The sequence below is a fragment of the Arvicola amphibius genome, chromosome 4 (assembly GCF_903992535.2).
Source record: "Arvicola amphibius chromosome 4, mArvAmp1.2, whole genome shotgun sequence".
Classification (NCBI taxonomy): domain Eukaryota; kingdom Metazoa; phylum Chordata; class Mammalia; order Rodentia; family Cricetidae; genus Arvicola; species Arvicola amphibius.
The window spans coordinates 55,972,311-55,992,307 of record NC_052050.1 but is presented as its reverse complement, the minus strand read 5'-3'; the positions used below and the strand labels follow the sequence as shown (position 1 = coordinate 55,992,307).

The following is a 19,997-nucleotide window of genomic DNA, read 5'->3' as shown; positions in this document are numbered from 1 at the left end:
GGATGGGGCATGTTGAGAAGGACGAGCAGGGTCTGCTGGTGAGCAAAGCAGTCCACACCATGGGCTGGGTGGCCAGTACCACTCCCTCTACCTGCTTTGGGGAACAGAATTATTGCTAGTCAGCTGTAACCTCCAGAAGAGGGGTGTCAGGCCCCCCACGTACCTACGAAGCTGTGTGCCTGGATGGGAAAGTTGCTCTCAGATACCTAACGTGTGGAGAACCTGGAGCTCTGCATAGGGTCTGTGGTCGAATCCTCAATTCAGGAATGCCAGTATGGAGCAGAGGGAACCTCTTGCCAACACGGGGAGATGAAGCTGTCAGAAGTGGATGGGTTGAGCTGTGATTAAGGGTAGCCTGAAAGATCTTTCTGGTTGGCCAGGACCCTGGCAGCAGGCAGAGGATAGACAGTACCCAGGACTTCTCTTGCCCTGTGAAGGGGGTCTATCCTCCTGTCCTGCTTCCCCTCTGGTCCTTATGGTGATGCTGCAGGACCTGATGTACCAATCAAGACAGTAACTGGACCCTCTCTTGCACCCTCATCCTACAAAGGCCATCCTGGCAAGCCCTTGAGTGAAGAGGTGGATGCTGCTTGCCATAGAGGCCAAAGATGGATCAAAATAGGCACAAAGTCAAAAGGCAAAGGTCAAACAAAAGGCTGGAATCATCACCCAAAATGAACAAACAAAATTTGCACCACCAAACACTGCCACACGGACGGGAGTAAGCTCTTTTTCCTCTGTCCATCTCCACCCTGGTGTTGGACATGACAGCAAGGGCTGATGGAAAAATCCTTGGCAGGCCAGGGGCGCTGCACTGGGTGGTGTCTGGGGACCCATGGATGTATGCCTACATGTCAGGGTGGGCCACATCAAGAGCTGTGCTCTCAGACTCCTCTTCTGAGTCCCTCTTGTCAGTCACTGAGTGCCGCCGTGCGTGTTCCAGGGGCTCAGGCGAGCGTTGACCCCAGCTTATGTGGATGGAGGGGACATCAAAGTGGACAAGATCTGCAGAGAGAGGAAAAGGTGGGACAGGGGCCAATTGCAAACAGACAGCAGGGAAGCAGGGGCGGCCCTGGCTCTGCTCAGGCTAGCTCCTAGAAGTTGGGCTGTGGCTGGATCTGATCTGCTTCTGCCTGGGAGCCTGCCTAGGGAACAAGGCTCTGGTCCAGTCTCAGCCTCTGCACCCAGATCCTGATAAGCAGGGTGCCCCCAGGCAGGCCTCAGTAACATCTGGGGGTCCTTTGCAGAGGCAGTCACTTAGAAACTGCTGTGTGTCAGCAGCTCAGCATCTTCCTTAGGATGCTGGATCCACCCTACCTGATTCACATTTACAAGGAGCACTAGAAGGTCATTCTAGCCAGGTGGGGAAGATGAATGTACTAGACGTTACAAGACTCAGTGTCTGGACATCTGGGAGTCAGTGAAGATAAAACAGCCTCACGTGCTGTCAGCTGGGTACTCAGCCCCTCAAACACCACACTGGGAGTAGTTCTGGAGCCTCAGCCACTGGGTAGATCCTGGAGGGCCCAGCCTGCTCAGGCCTCTGAGGTGCAGGAAGTGAGTTGGGGTGATGGGTCCCCTGGTACCTTCTCTCAGTTCCAGCATTCCCCTACCCACCAAGTTCTGAACTTGGGCGAGTTTTGTCATTCTGAGCTGGCAACAGCATTCTAGCTGACAGTACACCAACCTGGCAGGGGCTCAGCCCTGGGCTGCTCAGATGATGTTTTGTTTTTGTTGGCTTTTTAAAAAATTGACTAAAACATGTTGAGAATAAGAAGCACCGTACAGGCATTACACTTGGACACTACCCTCACAAACGTCTTACAGACACACAAGCACTGGGACAGCCTACTCTGCACAACGGTGGAGCAGATCTGTGGTCTGAAGCTTGGCCCAGCCAGCACTAGGTGCCCCCCTATGGTGTGTGGGGATGCCTAAAGACTGACTCTTCTGCCTGTAGGGCAGGCTGCTGCAGCAGAGGCAGGCTTTATCAGGAATGTGCATGGGCTCTCTGGATGCAGACATGCAGACCTGTCTTCCCGCAGGACTGTCAAACTGGAGTATGGGCATTGGGGAGCAGGAACGTGAGGGTTCAGACAGCGCTCAGCTAGCGCAGGGCTCTCTCAACCCTACCTTGGCTGTGTCCTCGAAGGAGCCTGAGCAAGAAGGGTCACTCAGCAAGAGGCCTGACTTAGGGGAGAACTCTCAGGGAAGCTTTGTTTCCCTCAGACGTGTGAGCACCAGATGCCTCGCTGCTAGTCAGCAGAGCAAAATCCTCTCATTTCTCTGGATGTCATTCATGCTCTTGCCTGATTTTTAGATTTGAATATCTATTCCTGATGAGAGGGAACCCAAGCCGATAATGATAAAATGCCCCCAAAACCTTGCCCAGGGTTGGATGGAGGACGCTGGCTGGCTTATTGTGAGGCATCAGAAATGCGTGCCCTATGGACCATCAAGCTTTGGGGGCCTTAGAGCGCTGACAGTGGCAGCTGGGATCAGCCTGTGCAAAACCCGTGGCCCTGTGCCAGACTTCACCTGGTGAGGGTAATTGGGGACATGTCCCTCAGGCAAGGTTTGTGGCGGAGGGAACAGTCTCCGGCAGCAAAGAAAAACATCAGGAGCTATTACAGCAGGTCTGTTAACTGGGCAAACTTAACCTGAGGAAAGAGGATCTGCTATGGTGGTGACTGGGTGGAAAGAAAGGGCCGGGTCCTTCTGCTGGGTGTCTCCCCAGCTCCTGATGAAAGGAAAGCCAGGCCAGTGAGCTCAGAAAGCCACAGGCTCCTGAGGCTGGGGAAAGCCAGTCAGTGAAGTAGGCATGCTGTTGGTGGGTCTGAGCCACATGCAGTGAGGGGAGGGGCTGGTGGGGGGGGATAGCCAGGCGGCTGGCTGGGCCGGCTGGGAGGTGTCAAGCGAGGTGAGCTGGGGCCAGCTTACCCTGAAAATCCCCCTCACACGTATCCAACACTGCGTCACTCATGTCACACAGCTGCAAGAACATAATGATAGGATTCGGAGAGAGGAACACACAGGATGGAACACATGTAACAAAACACTGCCCATGTCACAGTCCCAGATAGGCCACACTGACTCCAGGGTCTATGCTGTCAGACCTATACATACACGACACACAATGGTCTGCTGCCCAGAGGACACTAAAATGACAGAGACGTCGGGCAGGATGTTACTTGAGTCAAAAGGTCACAGACATTCGGCCTGGGGCTGTGGAAAGTGATCCTATGCCTCAAAAGCTAAAAGGCACTGTCCTTCCTTCTGAGTGCTGATGCCCACCTACCAACTATGTCATTGTGTTCTTTCTGCTTTCTTGAGTGAACACGCTGTTCATCCTATGTCTTGTTATGACATCGCTGTCCCAGAAGAGGTTAGAATGCTGAAGGAGCAGTCCCACAAGCGCCTCTGGCCAGTGCCCACTCTAAGAGCACAGTGGCTTGCCTGGGTCATGTGCCCCCGCAGCGTACCCACGGGTTCAGTACGCCCCTAGGTTTGACTGAGCTAGTCAATGGGTGATAACAGCTGTGTGTTCAATATTGGCTAATACAGTGTTACTCAGTATGTAATGGGTAACAGCAGCTGTGTATTCAATATTGATCACTTCCAAACGTACTGAAGCCAGGTTGCCCGGTGGCTCTCCCCATAAGGCTGCCACTCCTGACCCACCACAGCGCCTTGCTATTGAATAGCATTTTCCTGATGGACAGCCAAGAGCTCACCCCCACAAACTGGCTGCCAACTCAACTAGGGAGGAACATGTCAAGTTCTGTGTGATATGGTAGGGGAAAGAAGGCAGGATCTGAGCAAGGTCCCACTGTACCCAAGTATGTGGTGGTTCCGTTGTGTGTGGTACCTAATGCATGTAGGCATGTGGTTTCCTTAATGGTGTGTGCTGGGGGATAAACTCAGGTTAGAGCAAATTGTGTCTGCCATTCATTTATGCCCCAGCATCACGGGTTGTGTGGCAGTGTGTGCATAATATGTCATGTGTTATATGTTTGTTGTATGCTATGTGTACATGTGTATGTGTGGTATATGTGTGAACATTGTGTGTACATGCGGTCCAAGTATGGCCTATATATTTGTGTGCTGCATGTGCATGCAGTCCATATGTGATGTGTGTACGTGGGTGCTAAGTAAACATGCAGGTATAGGGTGATACATTTTCTTAACTGATATGAGAGAGGGTCCAGCCACTGTGGGTTCTCTCTCACCGTCATGTCTGGGATCGCGGTCTTGGGAGCTATAATAGAGCAGGCTGAGCAAGCCATGAGGAGCAAACCAGTAAGCAACACTCTTTCAGGGTCTCCGCATTAGCTCCTGCTTCCAGGTTCCTGCCCAGAGTTCCTTTTCCAACTTCCCTAGATGATGGACTGCAAGGTTAAAACCCTTTCCTCTGCAAGTTACTTTCATTAATGATGTTTTACCATGGCCACGGAACCCTAAGACAGTGTATGTGTAGTATTGTTGCGGGGTATTTGACAGTACTGTGGCACTCCAAGACAGCCGAAATAAGGGAATGATGTCAGGACATTAGCAGCCCCTGACCTTACAGTTGTGTAAGGTGAGTATCGTGGAGACATTTTCAAATGCCCCACTTCTTCCCCTGCCAACAGTGGTCACAAATTTCATACGTTTTCCTGGGAAGACAACTCCACCCTTGTTTTGAATTTGGAGTACAATGCAGTAAAGCAGTTGTGGGTCTGACTAATTTGCTGCTGGAGGGGTTTTGGTGAGAGGAGACTTGTTTTTCTGAAGGCGACCCATCTGTAATATGTATCTGCAAATACATCTCCCTAGCGAGGCTTACTTTTCTCCTCAGGGCAAGGCGCTCTCCTCCAGATAAGCATCTGTACTGCTCAGCTGCTGGCCTTTTTCTGGGGGAAGGTGACACTGCCTCTGTGCTCTGATGCCAGCCTCTCTGGAGGTCTCATTCCGAAGGACTCAGTCCCACCAACTGCACAGAATTAGATCCCTAGGCTGGAGAAGTCCCACGAGCTCCCCTGCACACCGACTGCTCCCCAGGACCGCTTTCCCTAGGGGGCTTGTGGCCAGAGGTGGCTGCTGCTCCTGGCCCTGGCACACTCTGCTAGGCGACCCATGAGCCCTGCAGACAGCCATGGCCTGCATACCTGTAGACATGCTTTCCCCCGGTGACATGCCGTCTAATATGGGGTGCTCCGCGGACTGTGGACTTGAGGCCGACAGGCTGACACTAGGAGGCTGAGGTGGCGGCAGGGTGGGCCTCTGTCGGGGCTTAGGGGTGGGCCGAGACTTGGCTAAAGTGCTTGTGAAGACAGAGGGAGAGGCCAGGGGAGGGGCTGAGGCAGGAGAAAGCTGGCCAGAGGCCAAGGAGTACCCTGGCGGGTAGCTCAGTCCATAGGGGGATGGAGTGCTCGGTGGAGTGGGAGACAGGCTGACTGGGGATGGCTGGCCAGTGGGCTGGTCAGAAACAGTCCCTGGCTGCACGAAGGGGACCTTGGGAGGAATCGGTGCCAACTTCTTTGAAACTGTAAGAGAAAAAAACACACACACACACACACAGGACAAATGATTATCAGGGAGGCTCACTGGGACGACTGGCAGTGTGTATCCTCATGGTTCCCAACTGCCACTGCTTCCTGCGATGCCACGAGTAGTCAATAAGCTTGTAAAAGTTCAGAGAATGCTGAGTTTTCTTAACTTACCACCTGCTGCTGACTTACTTCTCTTCCTCTCCTTGCTGAATTTTAAGAGGGAGTCAGTAAGGCCAGCTCTACTGGGGAAGATTCTAATTCAGGGTGTTACCACAGCTGCTCAGGGGTGCCAGAGAAGAAAATGGGCTTGGAAGCTGCACAGTGACTCGGTCTCCCATTGATAAATCCTCCGGCTCCAGACACCCCCAGCCCACATTGGCTCAGACACTCTCTCATGTTTGGGCACTGGCTGCCCAGGCTTTGGTTTGTAATCTGAGTTAACAGATATAATAGCTTTTGTATATCAATGGAACACAATGCATAATGACCAAATTACAGTCATTACCATTCCCTTGTCCCCAAGTGTGATCACTTCTATGTGCTGGGAACTTGCCAAGACTTCCCTAGTTCCTGAAATCTCTAATTAATTACTGTATGTGGACTATATAGTCAGCCCACTGTGCAATGGAACATTTGAACTCCGCCTCTCACAACTGTGACTTGGTAACTGCTCCCTCACTTCCATGCCCGTGGCCATGGGTCACTGTCTTTTACCCCTTTCCTATTAAGCATTGTACTCCCTGGGCGCAAGTAGGATGCCCAATTGTAATTTTCCTCTTTTGCAGTGCTGGGGAGTAAGAAAGTGTCAGGCCCCCGAGCTACACGCCACATGACTGCATTTAAATAAAGCGCAGCATTGCCCCCGTGCCTCTCTGAAATGCTTCTTTTTCCCCTTTTCTTACTAATCCTAAAGAACACCTGCTACCTTGAATTGAAAATGAACGCTCTCCACAGTGGAGTCGAGTACCCAGGAGATCCCACTAACAGGCAAACACCCCGAGAACACGAACATTAGTCTTCAAAACCGAGGGCTGGCTGCCAGCACATATGCTAGAAGGACCTCATCTAAGTCTCTAGAGAGGCCTAGTGGCCTCCTCCCCACCTTTGCCCCTCTCCGTAGCCACTCCATGAAAGAAAAGCCATTCTGAGGATATCTTATTTCCCAGGCTCGTCTCCCTGCAGTGTGGGTAAGAGATAGGCTCTGCCAACTTGGGGTCAGGTTTCTATCTTCTGCTTGCTCCTACATGCTTTAGGGATAATTATTTTAGCCTCTTCTAAAAAAAAAAAAAATGGGGCCTCTTTGTATAGTGAAGAACAAGATTTTCTTCCACAGCAGTGGTGGCAATTCAGTGGCATTATGTGGTGAAGGCACCGTAGCAATAGGATACATTACGAAAGTTCTGCTCCTCCATCCAGCTTCCTGTAGACCCGCTGGCATGTGTAGTAGCATTCCCAGGTCGGGTTGGGTGATTTCTTAAAGTTCAGCACTGAGACTGGGAATGATTCATTAAGCAAAGGTTTCCAGAGGTCCTTGCTAATGGGGAAAACGTCCATCTCCGGCCTAAGAATGCTCAGCAGAGGGGACCTACCTTTCCGGAGGGTGTGTGGACTCTGGTCTGCAGGAAGCTGGCTGGGGCTGGCAGCCGGCTGTGGCCCCAGTTGTGACCCTGGGCAGGCTGTCCCCGGGATGGAACCTGGACTTCCTTTCTGCCCAGACCCCGGAGACAGCTCCTTGCTTTTAGACACACTGAAACACAAACACACAGGACAAGGGAACTCTTGAGCACAGTCAACAACAGCACCCATCCTGCTTACTGCACTGCTAAGTGTCTGGTCCCTGCTTAACTCTCACTGCTTTGTCTCAGTCCTTTCTCAGTGCCTTTGATGGTCCCAGATAGGTGAGATGCCTCTCCCTTCCTAGAGCACTGATGGTCTGTGTTCCACTCTCAGCTTGGTATTCCCAGCCAGCATCCTCTGCCCTCTGATGACCAATAAGCACCATGGAACACACGTGTGGCCACTCTATGTGCTGTCCTCAACCAGGGAAATCTGAGTCATTCTGAAACTAAAGACCTGATCTTCTTGTTTCTGCCATCATCATGGCTACCAGAATCAAGAGGGCTTCCTAGAGTCAGAGTGCCCCAGCAAGCGCTGGTAACACAACATCATACTACTACTGCCAAGCCTCTGGCAATGGCTCTCCAATCAAAGGGGGACATGTCTGACTTTTGCAACAAATCTGTACCAATGAGTGATACCCTCCACAGAAGTGTCCCCTGAGAGGTACCAATGCACAATAGCCCTGGAGTGCCTTCAGAGCCCAGGGGATCCATCCTTAGGGAGTAGTATTCATATGGACAGATAAGCCACACTTGCATCTCTTTTGTAAGATGGGACAACCACTGATGCAGTTGAATGCTGCAAGAGGGGACCATCTCAGTCAACCCTGGCCATGTTGTCTCTTCTCTCTTGACCAGCTTGTCTGGACCACTGTTACCAACCTCTACATCTCTAAGATCCCCGGCCGTGTGTGCAGCTCCCATGGACCCCAGCGTCCTGTGGGTGCAAAGCCAGCATCAGGGCTTCTCTGAGCTACAGTCAGCAAGCACTCCAGCACACCCCGGTGTTGGGTGACCAGCTCCCAAAATCCATGGTTGTCTCCTTTGCCCTTTGCCACTTTTATATATTGAAATGGAATTGTGTTCTACCCATTAAGGGAAGCAAGCAATAAAAATAACTGCAATCTTATTTAGGAACAGTCTAAGGTAAAGGCTCAGGGTACTCAGCACCCCATTCCACCCCGTGTCTGTGAGGGTGTGTGTGTGTCCCTAGCATAGTAAGAGCTGCCCAAGCAACCTCTCTAGTTCTCTGGTTGCTGCATGAGAAGAGAAACAAACCACCCCATGGTGTGCTTCCGCTTCTGGGTCTTGCTTTCTGCCTGGGCCTCAACAGGTATGGTATCCCTGCCTTCCACCCTGAACCACACTGAGCCTAGTGTTGTGTCAGGAGGGCATGAGATGTAGACAGAAATCCCACGTTACTAGCTTTAGGCGGAGAGTTCTGGTAAATGTTCACTGAACTGGTGATGGAATGGATGCTCTCTTTCTTCTCTGAAAGGCAATGCCAGCAGACAGCATGCTTCGAAGATGACCATGCCCTGGGTATCTGCCACCTTTACACCTCTGGTCTGCACTAATGTTAGTAGTGAAAACTGCCCCTACAAACGTAAAGGCAGAAGGGAGAAATGCTGACATCCTCAAGTTCAAACCAGGGAACGTATGCAGGCATGAGAAGAGGGACATGGAGGGTGGGAAGTCCCCAGCGGGGGCTGGAGAAGTGCCACCTTCCATGTCTGCTTGGGGATGCTATTCTTGGAAAGCCTGTGCTTCACCTGGTAATCCAGGGCAGGTGATGCAGATGACTGGGCGCTGGCAGGATGGAGAAAGCCAAACATGAATGTTCTGATGTGGCGGGGTGGGGGTGAGCAAGTCCAGGAGGCCTGGAGTGGGAGCCAGAGCCCAGGCACCCCAGCATATAGGCCAGCCTTCCATGGCGGGGGCTGGGCTTACCTGGGGCGCTCAGGGGTGGGCTGCAGGCTGGCACCTGATGGAGAGAGTGCAGGAGCCGGAGTGGCGGGGCTGTCTGGGACCTGCTCCGGCAGGGGTGATGGCAGGGGTGCAGCCAGCTCAGAGGGTGGGGCAGGAGGCTGCATGGAAGGCGGGGCGCAGGATGCTTTCCGACCAGCAGAGGAGCCTCTTCGAGCCACCCAAGATGTGTCCATGACCCTCACACCCATGCTGGCGAGGGACACAAAGACATCTGCTTACCCACATGTGACAGGTGACATGTTCCCTCCCCTATGAAGCAGAGACATTCAAGCAATCTGTGTTAGGAGAGAGCAGCAGCCTTAGCACCCTCCTGGGCCCTGGGAAGCAATGCCTACAGTGGAGAGGTATGGCTAGTGACACTCCAGTGCCTGGGCTGCTGGCGACCAGCTCAGGCCTGGCACGAGCCGCCCTCCCACAGTGGCAACGCACAATGGGGCACAGCCAGCAGCTTGGGAGCCCACAAGCTGTGCTTTCACCCTCTGCCAAAGCCAGCAGGCCCTGGGATAATGGCCCCCAAAGCATCCTGGAGTGTGGAACTCAAGCTGTCCTCAGAGCAGAATGTGGCCTACCTGTGGGGCAAGGGAAACATTCTTCCCATGTGAGATGAAGGAGGGTGGGACATGGATAGACAGCACCAGTCTAGGACGTGAACCGACCGGCAGGAGCCTTCTAAATACATCATTTTGCAAGGTGGGTTCTAGCCCCAGCTTTGCCACTGCTGGGTATCCTGTCAAGGCACAACCTCTGTAGGCCACAGCTGCGTATTTATATAGCATGGAAGGAGCTGCTCATGCCTCTGGTCCCTCCAGGCTCGGAGTCTATTTTGATGATGGACACACAGCTCCGAGTAAGTCGGACAAGCAACCAAACATGGCACATTCACCCTCTTGCCGAGCTCACTACCACACAGCTTGCTTGCTTTAAGAGACTGCAAGTGGCCTCGTAGCTACCAGAGGATACTGTACCTTTGGATTTTCCTAAGGCTGCAGGGACAGAAACATACAGATATTAGTGTCAGTGAATCTACAGCTTCCTTTGGACACAGAGGTGGTATGTCTGCAAGGGGTCCTGTGATGGTCAGAGTCCTGACATAAAGCTGGACTGTGTGACAAGGTGATTCGTGTGTAGTTGCCCTCCGAGCCTCTCCTGTGTCTACACAAGCCACAGTCGTATCGGTGGATAAAGCAGAGCTGTCTTGTTGCCAGGGCTTTGGGGACGATGGACTCATCAGAGCGCCAGACATCTGCTTGTTTTCAAGTTGTATGAAACACAGAAAGCAGTTAGCACCCCATCACTCCGTCCAGGGGGACCTGGTCCCGTGTGCTTGGGCAACAGCTTCGTTGACTAACACAAGAACTCTGCTATGGAGGGAGAGACATGGGCTTCTGTGTGCGCACAAGCCACACTCGGGACACGCCAGTCTCCAGTGCTATCAGCACAGGAGGGGGAAAGCAAGAGGACATGCCCACGCTCATCATCCCTCTTCTCCCTCAGTGGTCCGAAGGGCTGAGCTGGTGCACCATGGAGTCCTGCCTGTCTAAAATGGGCACATGTACCATGTAGAGGTACAGCAGGATGAGAGGCCAATTCAACACAGAGATAAGCTGTAGCAGGTGGCGTGGATCCTTCAAGGAAACACGCCTCAGCACAGACCTGAGGTGAGGGGTGCGGTGAGGGTGCTACCAAACAAACCAAGGCTGCCTTAGCTTCCCGACTTTTTCACACCCAGTGCTAGGTCCTTTTCTAGGGTCCCCTTGGAGATGGCTTCAAGAGGGCCTCTTGGAATGGAGGGGGAGTATCTCTTCCCAGGACCCACTGACTTTTGTCATCTTGAACAAGCACCTTCATAGAGCATCCAGAAAACCTCAGTTTTAACTGAGTCATTAAACTGGAACAGGGGTCCATGAGTGTCCCCTGGCAGTGACAGCAGGCCAAGGAGGATCAGCAAACTATGCTTTCCAAAGGGGAAGGAAAGCTTATTCTTGAACAAGGGGAGGGAGGCGGTAACACTTAGTGCCCAAGGTCAGGCAGCCACAGGAGTCCAGAAGCCCCACCCCCTGCTCTGCCACAGTCTCTTCTGCTTAGGAAGGCATTCCCTCCTCAGGGAGGGAAAGCTGGGTCCTTAGAAGCAGGGCTGTGGGAAATTCTCTTTCCAAGGGCAGCTTCCAATACTGGGAACCTCAGACCCCAGTCTACCCGCTGATCTGGTTCAGCAGCAGAAAGAGCAGGCTTGGGCACCAGTTAGGTATGGAGCAAGCCCTGGTAATTATGACTAGCAAATGTCAGCAACTAAGAACTACAAGCTGAGTGCACACTGCCACCTTCACCAGAGGCTGCTGAGCTATGCCAGTTACCCCTCTGCCTGCTGGAGAGACTGATGGGTAGAACATCGTGGGTTCAGTGAACATGCATACCATGTCCACTGACATTTTCAAGTAGTTATGTAAATCTTGGGGTGACTCAGTAGCAAAGGTGGAAGCTATGCTCACAAATACTTAAATATTCATTTAGACTCAAAGGAGCAGTCTGCTAATTCTGTATGCCTGAATGTCCACATAAACTCAGCCCATGACAGCCATGACAAAGCTGCCCCGAAAGGGGCTGCCCACAGACGAAGGGATTAGACTCTAAGTCTGAATCGACAGTTCTCAAGTCTTTGTTGTTGTCTCACAAGGGAGATCAGAGCAGACTCAAGGTGCTGCTTGTGTTTAAGGGGGACAGAATGGAAGTGGGTGACTCCGGCAGGTGCTGCTGATGGAAATTCAAAGTCAATGTGGACGCCCCAGCACCTCCACGACTCCCTCTTGTGAAAACCGAGGGGCCAGCCTTAGAGAAAGGGAGCAAATACCAGGTTAGGAGGAGACCATGGAAAGCTAAGGGGAATCTATAAACAGGAGGCACACAGAGAGCCCCAGGGAGGGCCTCCTGGAGCACTGTGCTCTGCCTCTTTGGGGGCTCTTGGGGAAGCAGGAAGGACTCAAGGGGTGTGCCTGCAGGATCCGGGAATCAAGGGTGCAGTGTTGGGTTCTTACTGCTGTTAGGGTAAGGAAACACCAGCCAGACAACCCTCACTGGGATTCATGTGGGTAGGCCAGATGCCAAGGCTTCATTCCTCCCTGCCTACCAGAACCTTCCATTTATTTCTTTGTTACTACAGGCTTTTGTGACGTACTGTCTTGTGGAGCACAGGTTGGCCTCCACCTCCCAAGGGCTGGCATTACAAGTCTGTCATCACATACAACCAAGTACCATTTGCATGAGATTTGCAATAAATTACACTTTGGATTTTTAAATGAGACTTTAACAAAGAATTGGTTCTGAGATGACCCATGCCTCCAGTCCCAGCTAGACCAATTATTATTGACTTCTTGTAACTCTTTCCTCATAGACAGAATGAGGCAAATCCTTCTTTCCTGCCTCCAGTATCCATAAGGGTAACTTGTGATGACAGACCTGACATACCTCATAGCATTGCCTGGGGGCAGAAGTGGCAGAATGAGTTGTGCATGTGTTTGAGATGGTGCTGTGGTTTGGAGAGGGCTATAGAGTGTCTGTCCTCTGAGAATGTGGTAAAAGATGCTAGGAGCTGGGACCTAGCACTCAAGGTGATAGGGTCACAAGTGACACTGTCTTCAGAAGGACCTGAGAAGTTTCTGGTGGAATCCTGCTTCTCACATGAGAGAGGTTCACCAAAGGGCAGGCATGATCCCAAAACCTCTCTAGCTTCCAGTCTTGCCATGCCATCTCTTGCTTTCGCATATACTCCTACTGCCATCTGCCATGGGATGCAGCCAAGGGGACCTTCACTATTGCTAAGCCAAGACTGGCACCATGCCTTGGAAGCTCCAAAACTATGAGTTATGTAAACTTCTTGTCTTTACCCAGTGTGGTAGTTTGAAAGAAAATGGACCCCATAGAGAGTGGCACTATTAGGAGGTGTGGCCTTGTCAATGAGGGGGCAGGCTTTGAGGTCTCACATTTGTTCAAGCTACGCCCAGTACAGACTCCTGCTGCCTTCAGACCAAGATGTAGAACCCTTAGCTTCTTCTCCAGCACCATGTCTGCCTGTATGCTGCCTTGGCCAGCAATGATGATGATAATAAACTAAATAAATCATTGCAACTATAAGCCCCAATTAAAGGCTTCCCTTTTAAGAGTTGCCATGGTCATGGTGTCTCTTCACAGAAATAGAACATTGGCTATGGCATCCAACCTTATTCATTCAGTTATAGCAATAGAAAGTGAACTGATGTAAACATGAAGTATGTCTAAGAGGAGGTGTGCCCAGCTATGGAAATGGTATTTCATCAGGTGATGAGGCAGGGTTGTAGCAAATGAGAACTTATCTTGGAGGAGGGACCTACGGGCTGGTTTGTATTGCATCTCTGATGTGATGACTATGTATTTTCTTCTGTTCAAGGCAGCAGAGTGTGCTTTGGAGGCAGTGCATTTTGGCATGAATGCCAGACTTGGCAATTATTAGCTATACAATACAGATACAGATGAGCCATCTTTGAGTATCCTTTGTGAAGGAGGAGGGGCACACCCTCTCTCCCTTGGGGGTGTTTATAGAATAATGAACGTCAGACCCTAAGCCCAAGGAGACCAGGCACAGGCCGAACACCCTTCATCTCAGAATGTGACATGCAGAATGCTTCAAATCCCAAAGCTCTGTGAGCTGATGAGAATGTCAGAATTCCTACAAGTGGCCTCAAGTGTTGACTTGCAGTCAAAGCAGGAGCAGGAAAGATGCTGTGTAAAATGACCTTCAGGATATCTATACCTATATATATGAGAGACATATTTCATCTCTATTCTTGGGTTTCACCCCCAAGATGTTTTCGTGTGTTTAAACATATACTTCAAAATTTGAAATATTTCTAGGTCCTAAACTGTTTTTATAAGGGACACACAATCTTGAAGAAGAATCAGCAGTGGTAATGTCCTGTTACTCCAGATGCCAAGTACATATGACTTTAAAAGGTGTCTAAGTGGGTATGATGGCACACATCTTTAATGCCAGCACTCAAGAAACAGAGGCGGACAGGTCTCTGAATGCAAACCTAGTCTACATAGTAAGTTCCAGGACAGCCAAAGCTACAGGATGAAACTTTGTCTAAAACAAAATAAAATAAAAATACAATGTCTACTTGATAAAGGCACAGACTGTTGTTTATTAAGGGGTGAAGAAGGGTACTATGTTAGTGGACTGGGGACAGTGTGATATGGAGACACTGGGAAGATGCTGCCTAGGTTTAATATTCGAGTTCTTACTTCCTTAGCAATAAAGCATGGAAAAAGGGTGACTCAGAGCCTCTCTTCCTTCTGTCACTTTGTCCTGTAGGGGTCTGGCCTGTCAGACCAGTCAAGATAGGTTTCAGAAGAAAGAATACTTACAGCCTGACAGAAGACTCTAGGAGTGAGAAACTAAAATTAAGGGGGAGGTTCACACAACCCCACCTGGAACTGTTGGAATCAGTGTCTTCCAAAGGCCTATGTGCTGAAAGCCTGACCTCTGGTCCTCTGGGAAGATGATGGAGCCTTTAGGAGCTGGCCCCATAGAAGGATATTAGGTTACCAGGAGCGTGCCTCAGAAGAAGGGTTTGGGACTCCTCTCTTCTCTGAGCATCCCCTGCTGTGAGCTTCCATGTGTACACTGAGGCCCAAAGGCGATGAGGCCAAGCAGCAGTTTGAAGTCTGAAGCCATTCTTCACAGTAAACTCTCTTCCTCTTCAGTTGGCTATCGCAGGGATTCGGTTCCATTAGCAGAGATCTGACTATTACATCTGTACTTTTTGGTGCTCAGCCCTGGACGGCAGGTGGGGGGGGGGGGGCAGGAATAAGAACTGTCGTCTCAGCAGAAAGGTCCACTGGAGAACAAACTGACAGAGGACAGGGGACCTGACTATAAAGGGTCATGACCTTCCTGCCTGAAGAATGGTTTGTAAGTTAAAGAGAGCCCTTTATGACCTTCAGGTATCTTTGGTCAGTTTGACTTTAGTATATTTTATGCTTGTAGAGTTAGCTCTCCAACACTTGGCATAGTGTAGACAGAGAAAAATACCAAGTACTTAAGAGGCAAGGAAAAGGCTTGGTCAGGATGCCTTGGTGGCAGAGGAGTGGGCCAGGCATGCCATTCCTTTAAGGCTTTATTTTTTATATGTATGTGCTTCTGTCATCTGTGACACATGTGAGACACATGTGAGAGTGCCTATAGAGGCTAGAAGAGGGCACGGAAACCCATGCAACAGGTTGGAAGCCATCCAACCATGCTGGGAGTTGAACATATGTCCTTTGGAAGTGCAGCAAGTGCTCTTAACTGCGGAGTCATCATTCTTCCAGTGTGTACTGCTCTGCTACCTTAAAGATGCGGCAATGACACTCAAAAGTTGAAACTTCTGACAGAGCTGGCTGCCAGCTCCCTGCTCCCTGGGGACAGATCCCCCTGGGACCACAATTTCTCTGCAAGGGATGCTTGGATTCTGCACTAACTACATTCCAAGAATGAGGGTCCCCAGAGACATAGGAAGAACATATTGAGCTAGTCTCAGAAGTTCCAGAACACCACCATGGCTAGCTCTGATGCCAGGGAAGGTCACTGAGACACTAATACTGAGCAAGGACAACTCATGTGTCTGCTGCCATCTTTCCCACAATGCTACTCACTGGCACCTGCTAATGGTTGTATTAGGCTCCTGCAGCGGCAGTGATAGGTGCCACAAAATGGGCAAATGAGAGCTATAAACACACAGTTCTGGAAGCAGACTCCAGACTCTCTGTCACAACGGTCTATTCAGCAGCAGTGCGGCTGTGGTCCCTTCAGGGGCTCTAGGGGATCTATTTCTGTCCCAGCTTCTGGTGTCAGCCCACCTGCAATCTCAGCCCCACCTTCACAGCGCTAGTGCAGTATGGTTCTCTGCCTCCCTCGTGCAGATGATGTCCTGTAGGGACCACTGAGAAGCCAGTTCAGCTTCCTACTTCAAGATCCTCATTCACTCTTGCAAAGACTTTTCTCCACCCCCCCCCCCCCCCCAGAACAAAGTAATATATACAGGTTGCAGATTTGGACCCTGTATCTGTGGGTGCCATCATCCTGTGTGTCATGATGAAAACCACAGATGTGAGCTCTTAACTCTGACCCATGACTCACTGGAGACATTCCACTTGCGGTGCTGTGACTCAGAAAGGCTTCGTGACCAGCCCCGTGGAGGGCTAGCTGCCTTACATGACATCTAGGACTCAGAAGCCCATTGGCCCTACAGATGATCTTGACACTGACAGATGACTTCCCACTCTCGCCCAGTTTTATCTGGCTTATCTGCCCCAACTTTTCTGATTTTATAATAACAGCTTTATTGATACATAGTTTCCAGTTTCTTTTACCTTGGGCAAAAACCTTCGACAAGATCTATTTAATGTCAACATTTCAGTGGGAGACTTTCAAGACTTGAACATTTTCCTTAAGATATATCAAGAGCTCAGAAGTTGGGAAGTTGAGAATTAGTGAACACTGTGATACTCAGTGGATTTAGAATATTCTCTTCTCCCTCCAAGAGCAATGAGTTCACTTTCTTTCAAAGTTCAGAACTGACCATTCTTCTAGATATCTGTTACTGGGCAATTTCATTTTTGTCTGAACGTGTCAGAGCATACTTACAAACTATGCTGGCTGTGACATCATCAGATACACAATCTCATATGATGGTCATGTATGTGAGCTATCATCACCCAAAGTCATCATGCGGTACATGGCTTCAAACCATGCCCTGTCAGACAGCTCTTTGAGGGTCAACTTAAACTACGCTTTCCATCTCATTTGCTGTGGAATATAAATTTTAAAACACACAGTAATTTTACTTCATGTACTGCAGCAATACACAGACGGGGAAGGTGGATGATGGAAATAAAAATTTGAGTTTATAAACTTAGATTTTGTGTGTGCGCGCACTTGTGTACATGCATGTGTGTGTGTGTGTGTGTGTGTGTGTGTGTGTGTTTGTGTGTAAATGCACCACAGCACACTTGTAGAGGTCAGAAGACAACTTGTGAGAGTTAATTCTCTTCTTTCACCATGTGATGCCTGAGGATCTAACTCAGGTCACTAGGCTTGGCAGAAGTACCTACGCACACCTAACTTCACAGAGTCCCAACCTAAGATCATCATGGCACACAGATGGGATAGTTCATTCCCAGTGCTCTGAAGCTACAGGACTTCACTAGAGATGTGGCATCAGATTAAAATGTCATTGGTCAAGTTGCTGCCACACCTGTACACTGCAAGAGGTCAGTAGACTTGGAAAAGCCCAGTGGTTCTGAGGTGTTCTCTATGGTTCGGGCAGCACCACCATCTACCCATGAGTGTATCCTGACAGCTTGGTGAGGGGTCACATGGGCACTGGGCTGCTGCCAGTACCAGCATCTACCCATGAAGGCATTTTAATGGCTTGGCAAAGGGTTACATGGGCACTGGGCTGCTGCCATCACCAGCATCTACTCATGAGGGCATGCTGACGCTTGGCAAGGGGTCACATGGAGACTGGGCTGCTGCTAGCACCCACATCTATCCATGAGGGCATGCTGACGGCTTGGCGAGGGGTCACATGGGCACTGAGCTGCTGCTTAGAATGAGTTTTTAAAAGAAACGCCCAAGGTGCGCTCCAGATTTCTGTCTCTCTGACTCTAGTTTTGCTACTTTTTTTGGTAAAGATTTTTCTTTTCCATATTTGAATACCTAGAGTTTCCATTTTCCCTCTCCCTGCTAACAACACACAAATGCACACATATTCAAATAACTACATGCAACCCCACACATCATGTCTGTTGAGTAAGGTCACAAGCAGGAGCAGTAACTCACTGAAGATAGCTGCCCCACCCCCACCTCCTATATCACAGGACACAGCCGTAGAGCTCCTCTGTAAATTCCAGCCCCTAGTGCCAACTCCATGCAGAAGGAGGAGGGACAATATGACTCCCACTCTTCGACAGGTCCCCTGGGCCCTTCTGACATCTGCCTTTGCAGTACATCCTAGTGGTTCCTGGTTTAAGGGGGCATCTGGCTGCTTTGGTTCCTGCCATCCCAGTTTCAGACACTCTGACTTGGGGCTCTATGCTTCTGCCCTGAAGCAGCTGTAGATTGTGATTGTATGGAAGGAGTTTTTGATTCCTAATCCCAGTCTACTTAACTGACTGACTTGGCAAAGCCTGGTAAGCCACTCCTGCAGTAGGTGTGCTGATGCCCTTGGTGGGCTGGACTCTCATCATAGACTCTGCTGTCCCTGGGTGACCGCTTGCCAGGACTCACTGGGGTGGGTTATGTAACCTGTTTATGCCCCTGCTGCTTACTAAGGGGATCACGTTGTGTAATTAGGCATTATGTAAACTGATTTAATAGGCTCAGGAGTGGCATGCCACACACTAAGCTGGGTGAACTTAAACTGCATTCAAGCAGACAGACCCTAAGGAACTTAGAAAAGCTGTATACTTGGGCCTCTCCTAGGTGAGGGTTCCTTTCCTGCCTCGCAGAGAAACTTATTCATTAAAGGTACTGCGTATGCAAGGAAGCCGCTCAAGATGGCAGGTTAGCAGGCAAAGACAATGCAGAGGCGGGAATGGCCGCACATTTATACATGTTGGCTTTTTCTGGAAATTCTATACTACTGAGATTTAACTTCACATATACAAAGCATGAGTTGTGCCACTAAGCTAGACTCCCAGCTACACATGGGTGTATTCTGAGTCAATAAGGAGCTTAGGGGCTGGGGGTGTGGTTCAGCTGCCAGAGCATTTATCTAGCACAAAGCCCTGAGTTCAATCCCCAACACTGCCTAAAACCAGGTAACACACATACATATCTAGAATCCCAGCATCTGGCAGATGGAAACGGGAGGATTAGAAGTTTAAGGTCATCCCTGTTTATATGGGCAGTGTGTTGCTAGCCTGGGCTATATAAGACTATGTTGAAATAAATAAGAAGATAAATAAAGTTTATGATTGAAAAATCAATTCCCTTCACTGACCAACATTTATATATTTGCTGAGAACTAACCGTACTGGTGGCAATTCAGTCAGCTAAGAAGGCTGTATTTACCTCTGGCCCAAAGAGACGCAGGCCAAAGAAACCTGTCCCAGCCATCACAGAAAGAAAGTATCAGGGATGAGGTCCCAAATTAATTGCTACAAGCCACCTCAAGTGTCATTAAGTACAGCCTTCCTGTCATTCCTGGTTTTCTTAAACACACCCTCCCCCAAACCAATATTTCCAATGCTGAAAAAAGGGATACGAGCTCATACCCATCCTTCTTGTAAAACTCCAGCATCATGTTGTCCGTAGCAACACTGAGGGGTCGGCGGGCCTGCTCTGGCTGGCGCCGGTCAGCAGGGTCCATGTCTGGGGAGGGCATTGAGCTGTAGTTGGCATTGTGGTTCACGTGGACTGGACTCCCGTAACTGCCTGTGATGTTGAACTCTATCTCTGCAGGGAGAAAGGACCAGTGTACGTGATCTCTTGCTAATGGCACTCCCTTCCTGGATGAGAGTTTTTCACAGGCTGCCTTTAGAAAAATTCACCTCACAGTCTATACCAGCTAACCTCGTGATATTAACTCATTGTACTGATCAGCCAATAAAGAGACTGAGCAATTGCCAGACTGGCCGTTAATAGAGAAAGATAACCAGGTCAGCCCTGCCCACTGAATTGTGATGCAAGGGTTCCAGCCTTAGTCACATTTTGTCCTCACACAAGTTAGCAGCTAAAGCTCACCCTCAGCATTTACTCCGCATGACATACAGGATCAGTGTGTTGTTGTTTTAGCAAATAATGTTATTACAACTGCTGTCTCCATAAAATGATCACCACAGA

At 50.0% G+C, this 19,997-nt stretch overlaps 1 protein-coding gene across 1 annotated transcript in view; it reads right to left on the bottom strand.

Moving 5' to 3' along the window:
* Positions 1-341: 341 nt before the first annotated feature.
* Arhgap44 (Rho GTPase activating protein 44) overlaps positions 342-19,997 on the bottom strand; it is a 131,027-nt gene continuing 111,371 nt past the window's right edge. The window contains exons 16-20 of the mRNA XM_038326443.1: positions 19,430-19,610; positions 9,101-9,328; positions 7,121-7,278; positions 5,148-5,525; positions 342-1,005 (exon numbers count right to left, since the gene is read on the bottom strand). Coding sequence (XP_038182371.1) covers positions 848-1,005; positions 5,148-5,525; positions 7,121-7,278; positions 9,101-9,328; positions 19,430-19,610 — 1,103 coding nt within the window. The 3' untranslated portion in view covers positions 342-847. The remainder of the gene's footprint in view (positions 1,006-5,147; positions 5,526-7,120; positions 7,279-9,100; positions 9,329-19,429; positions 19,611-19,997) is intronic.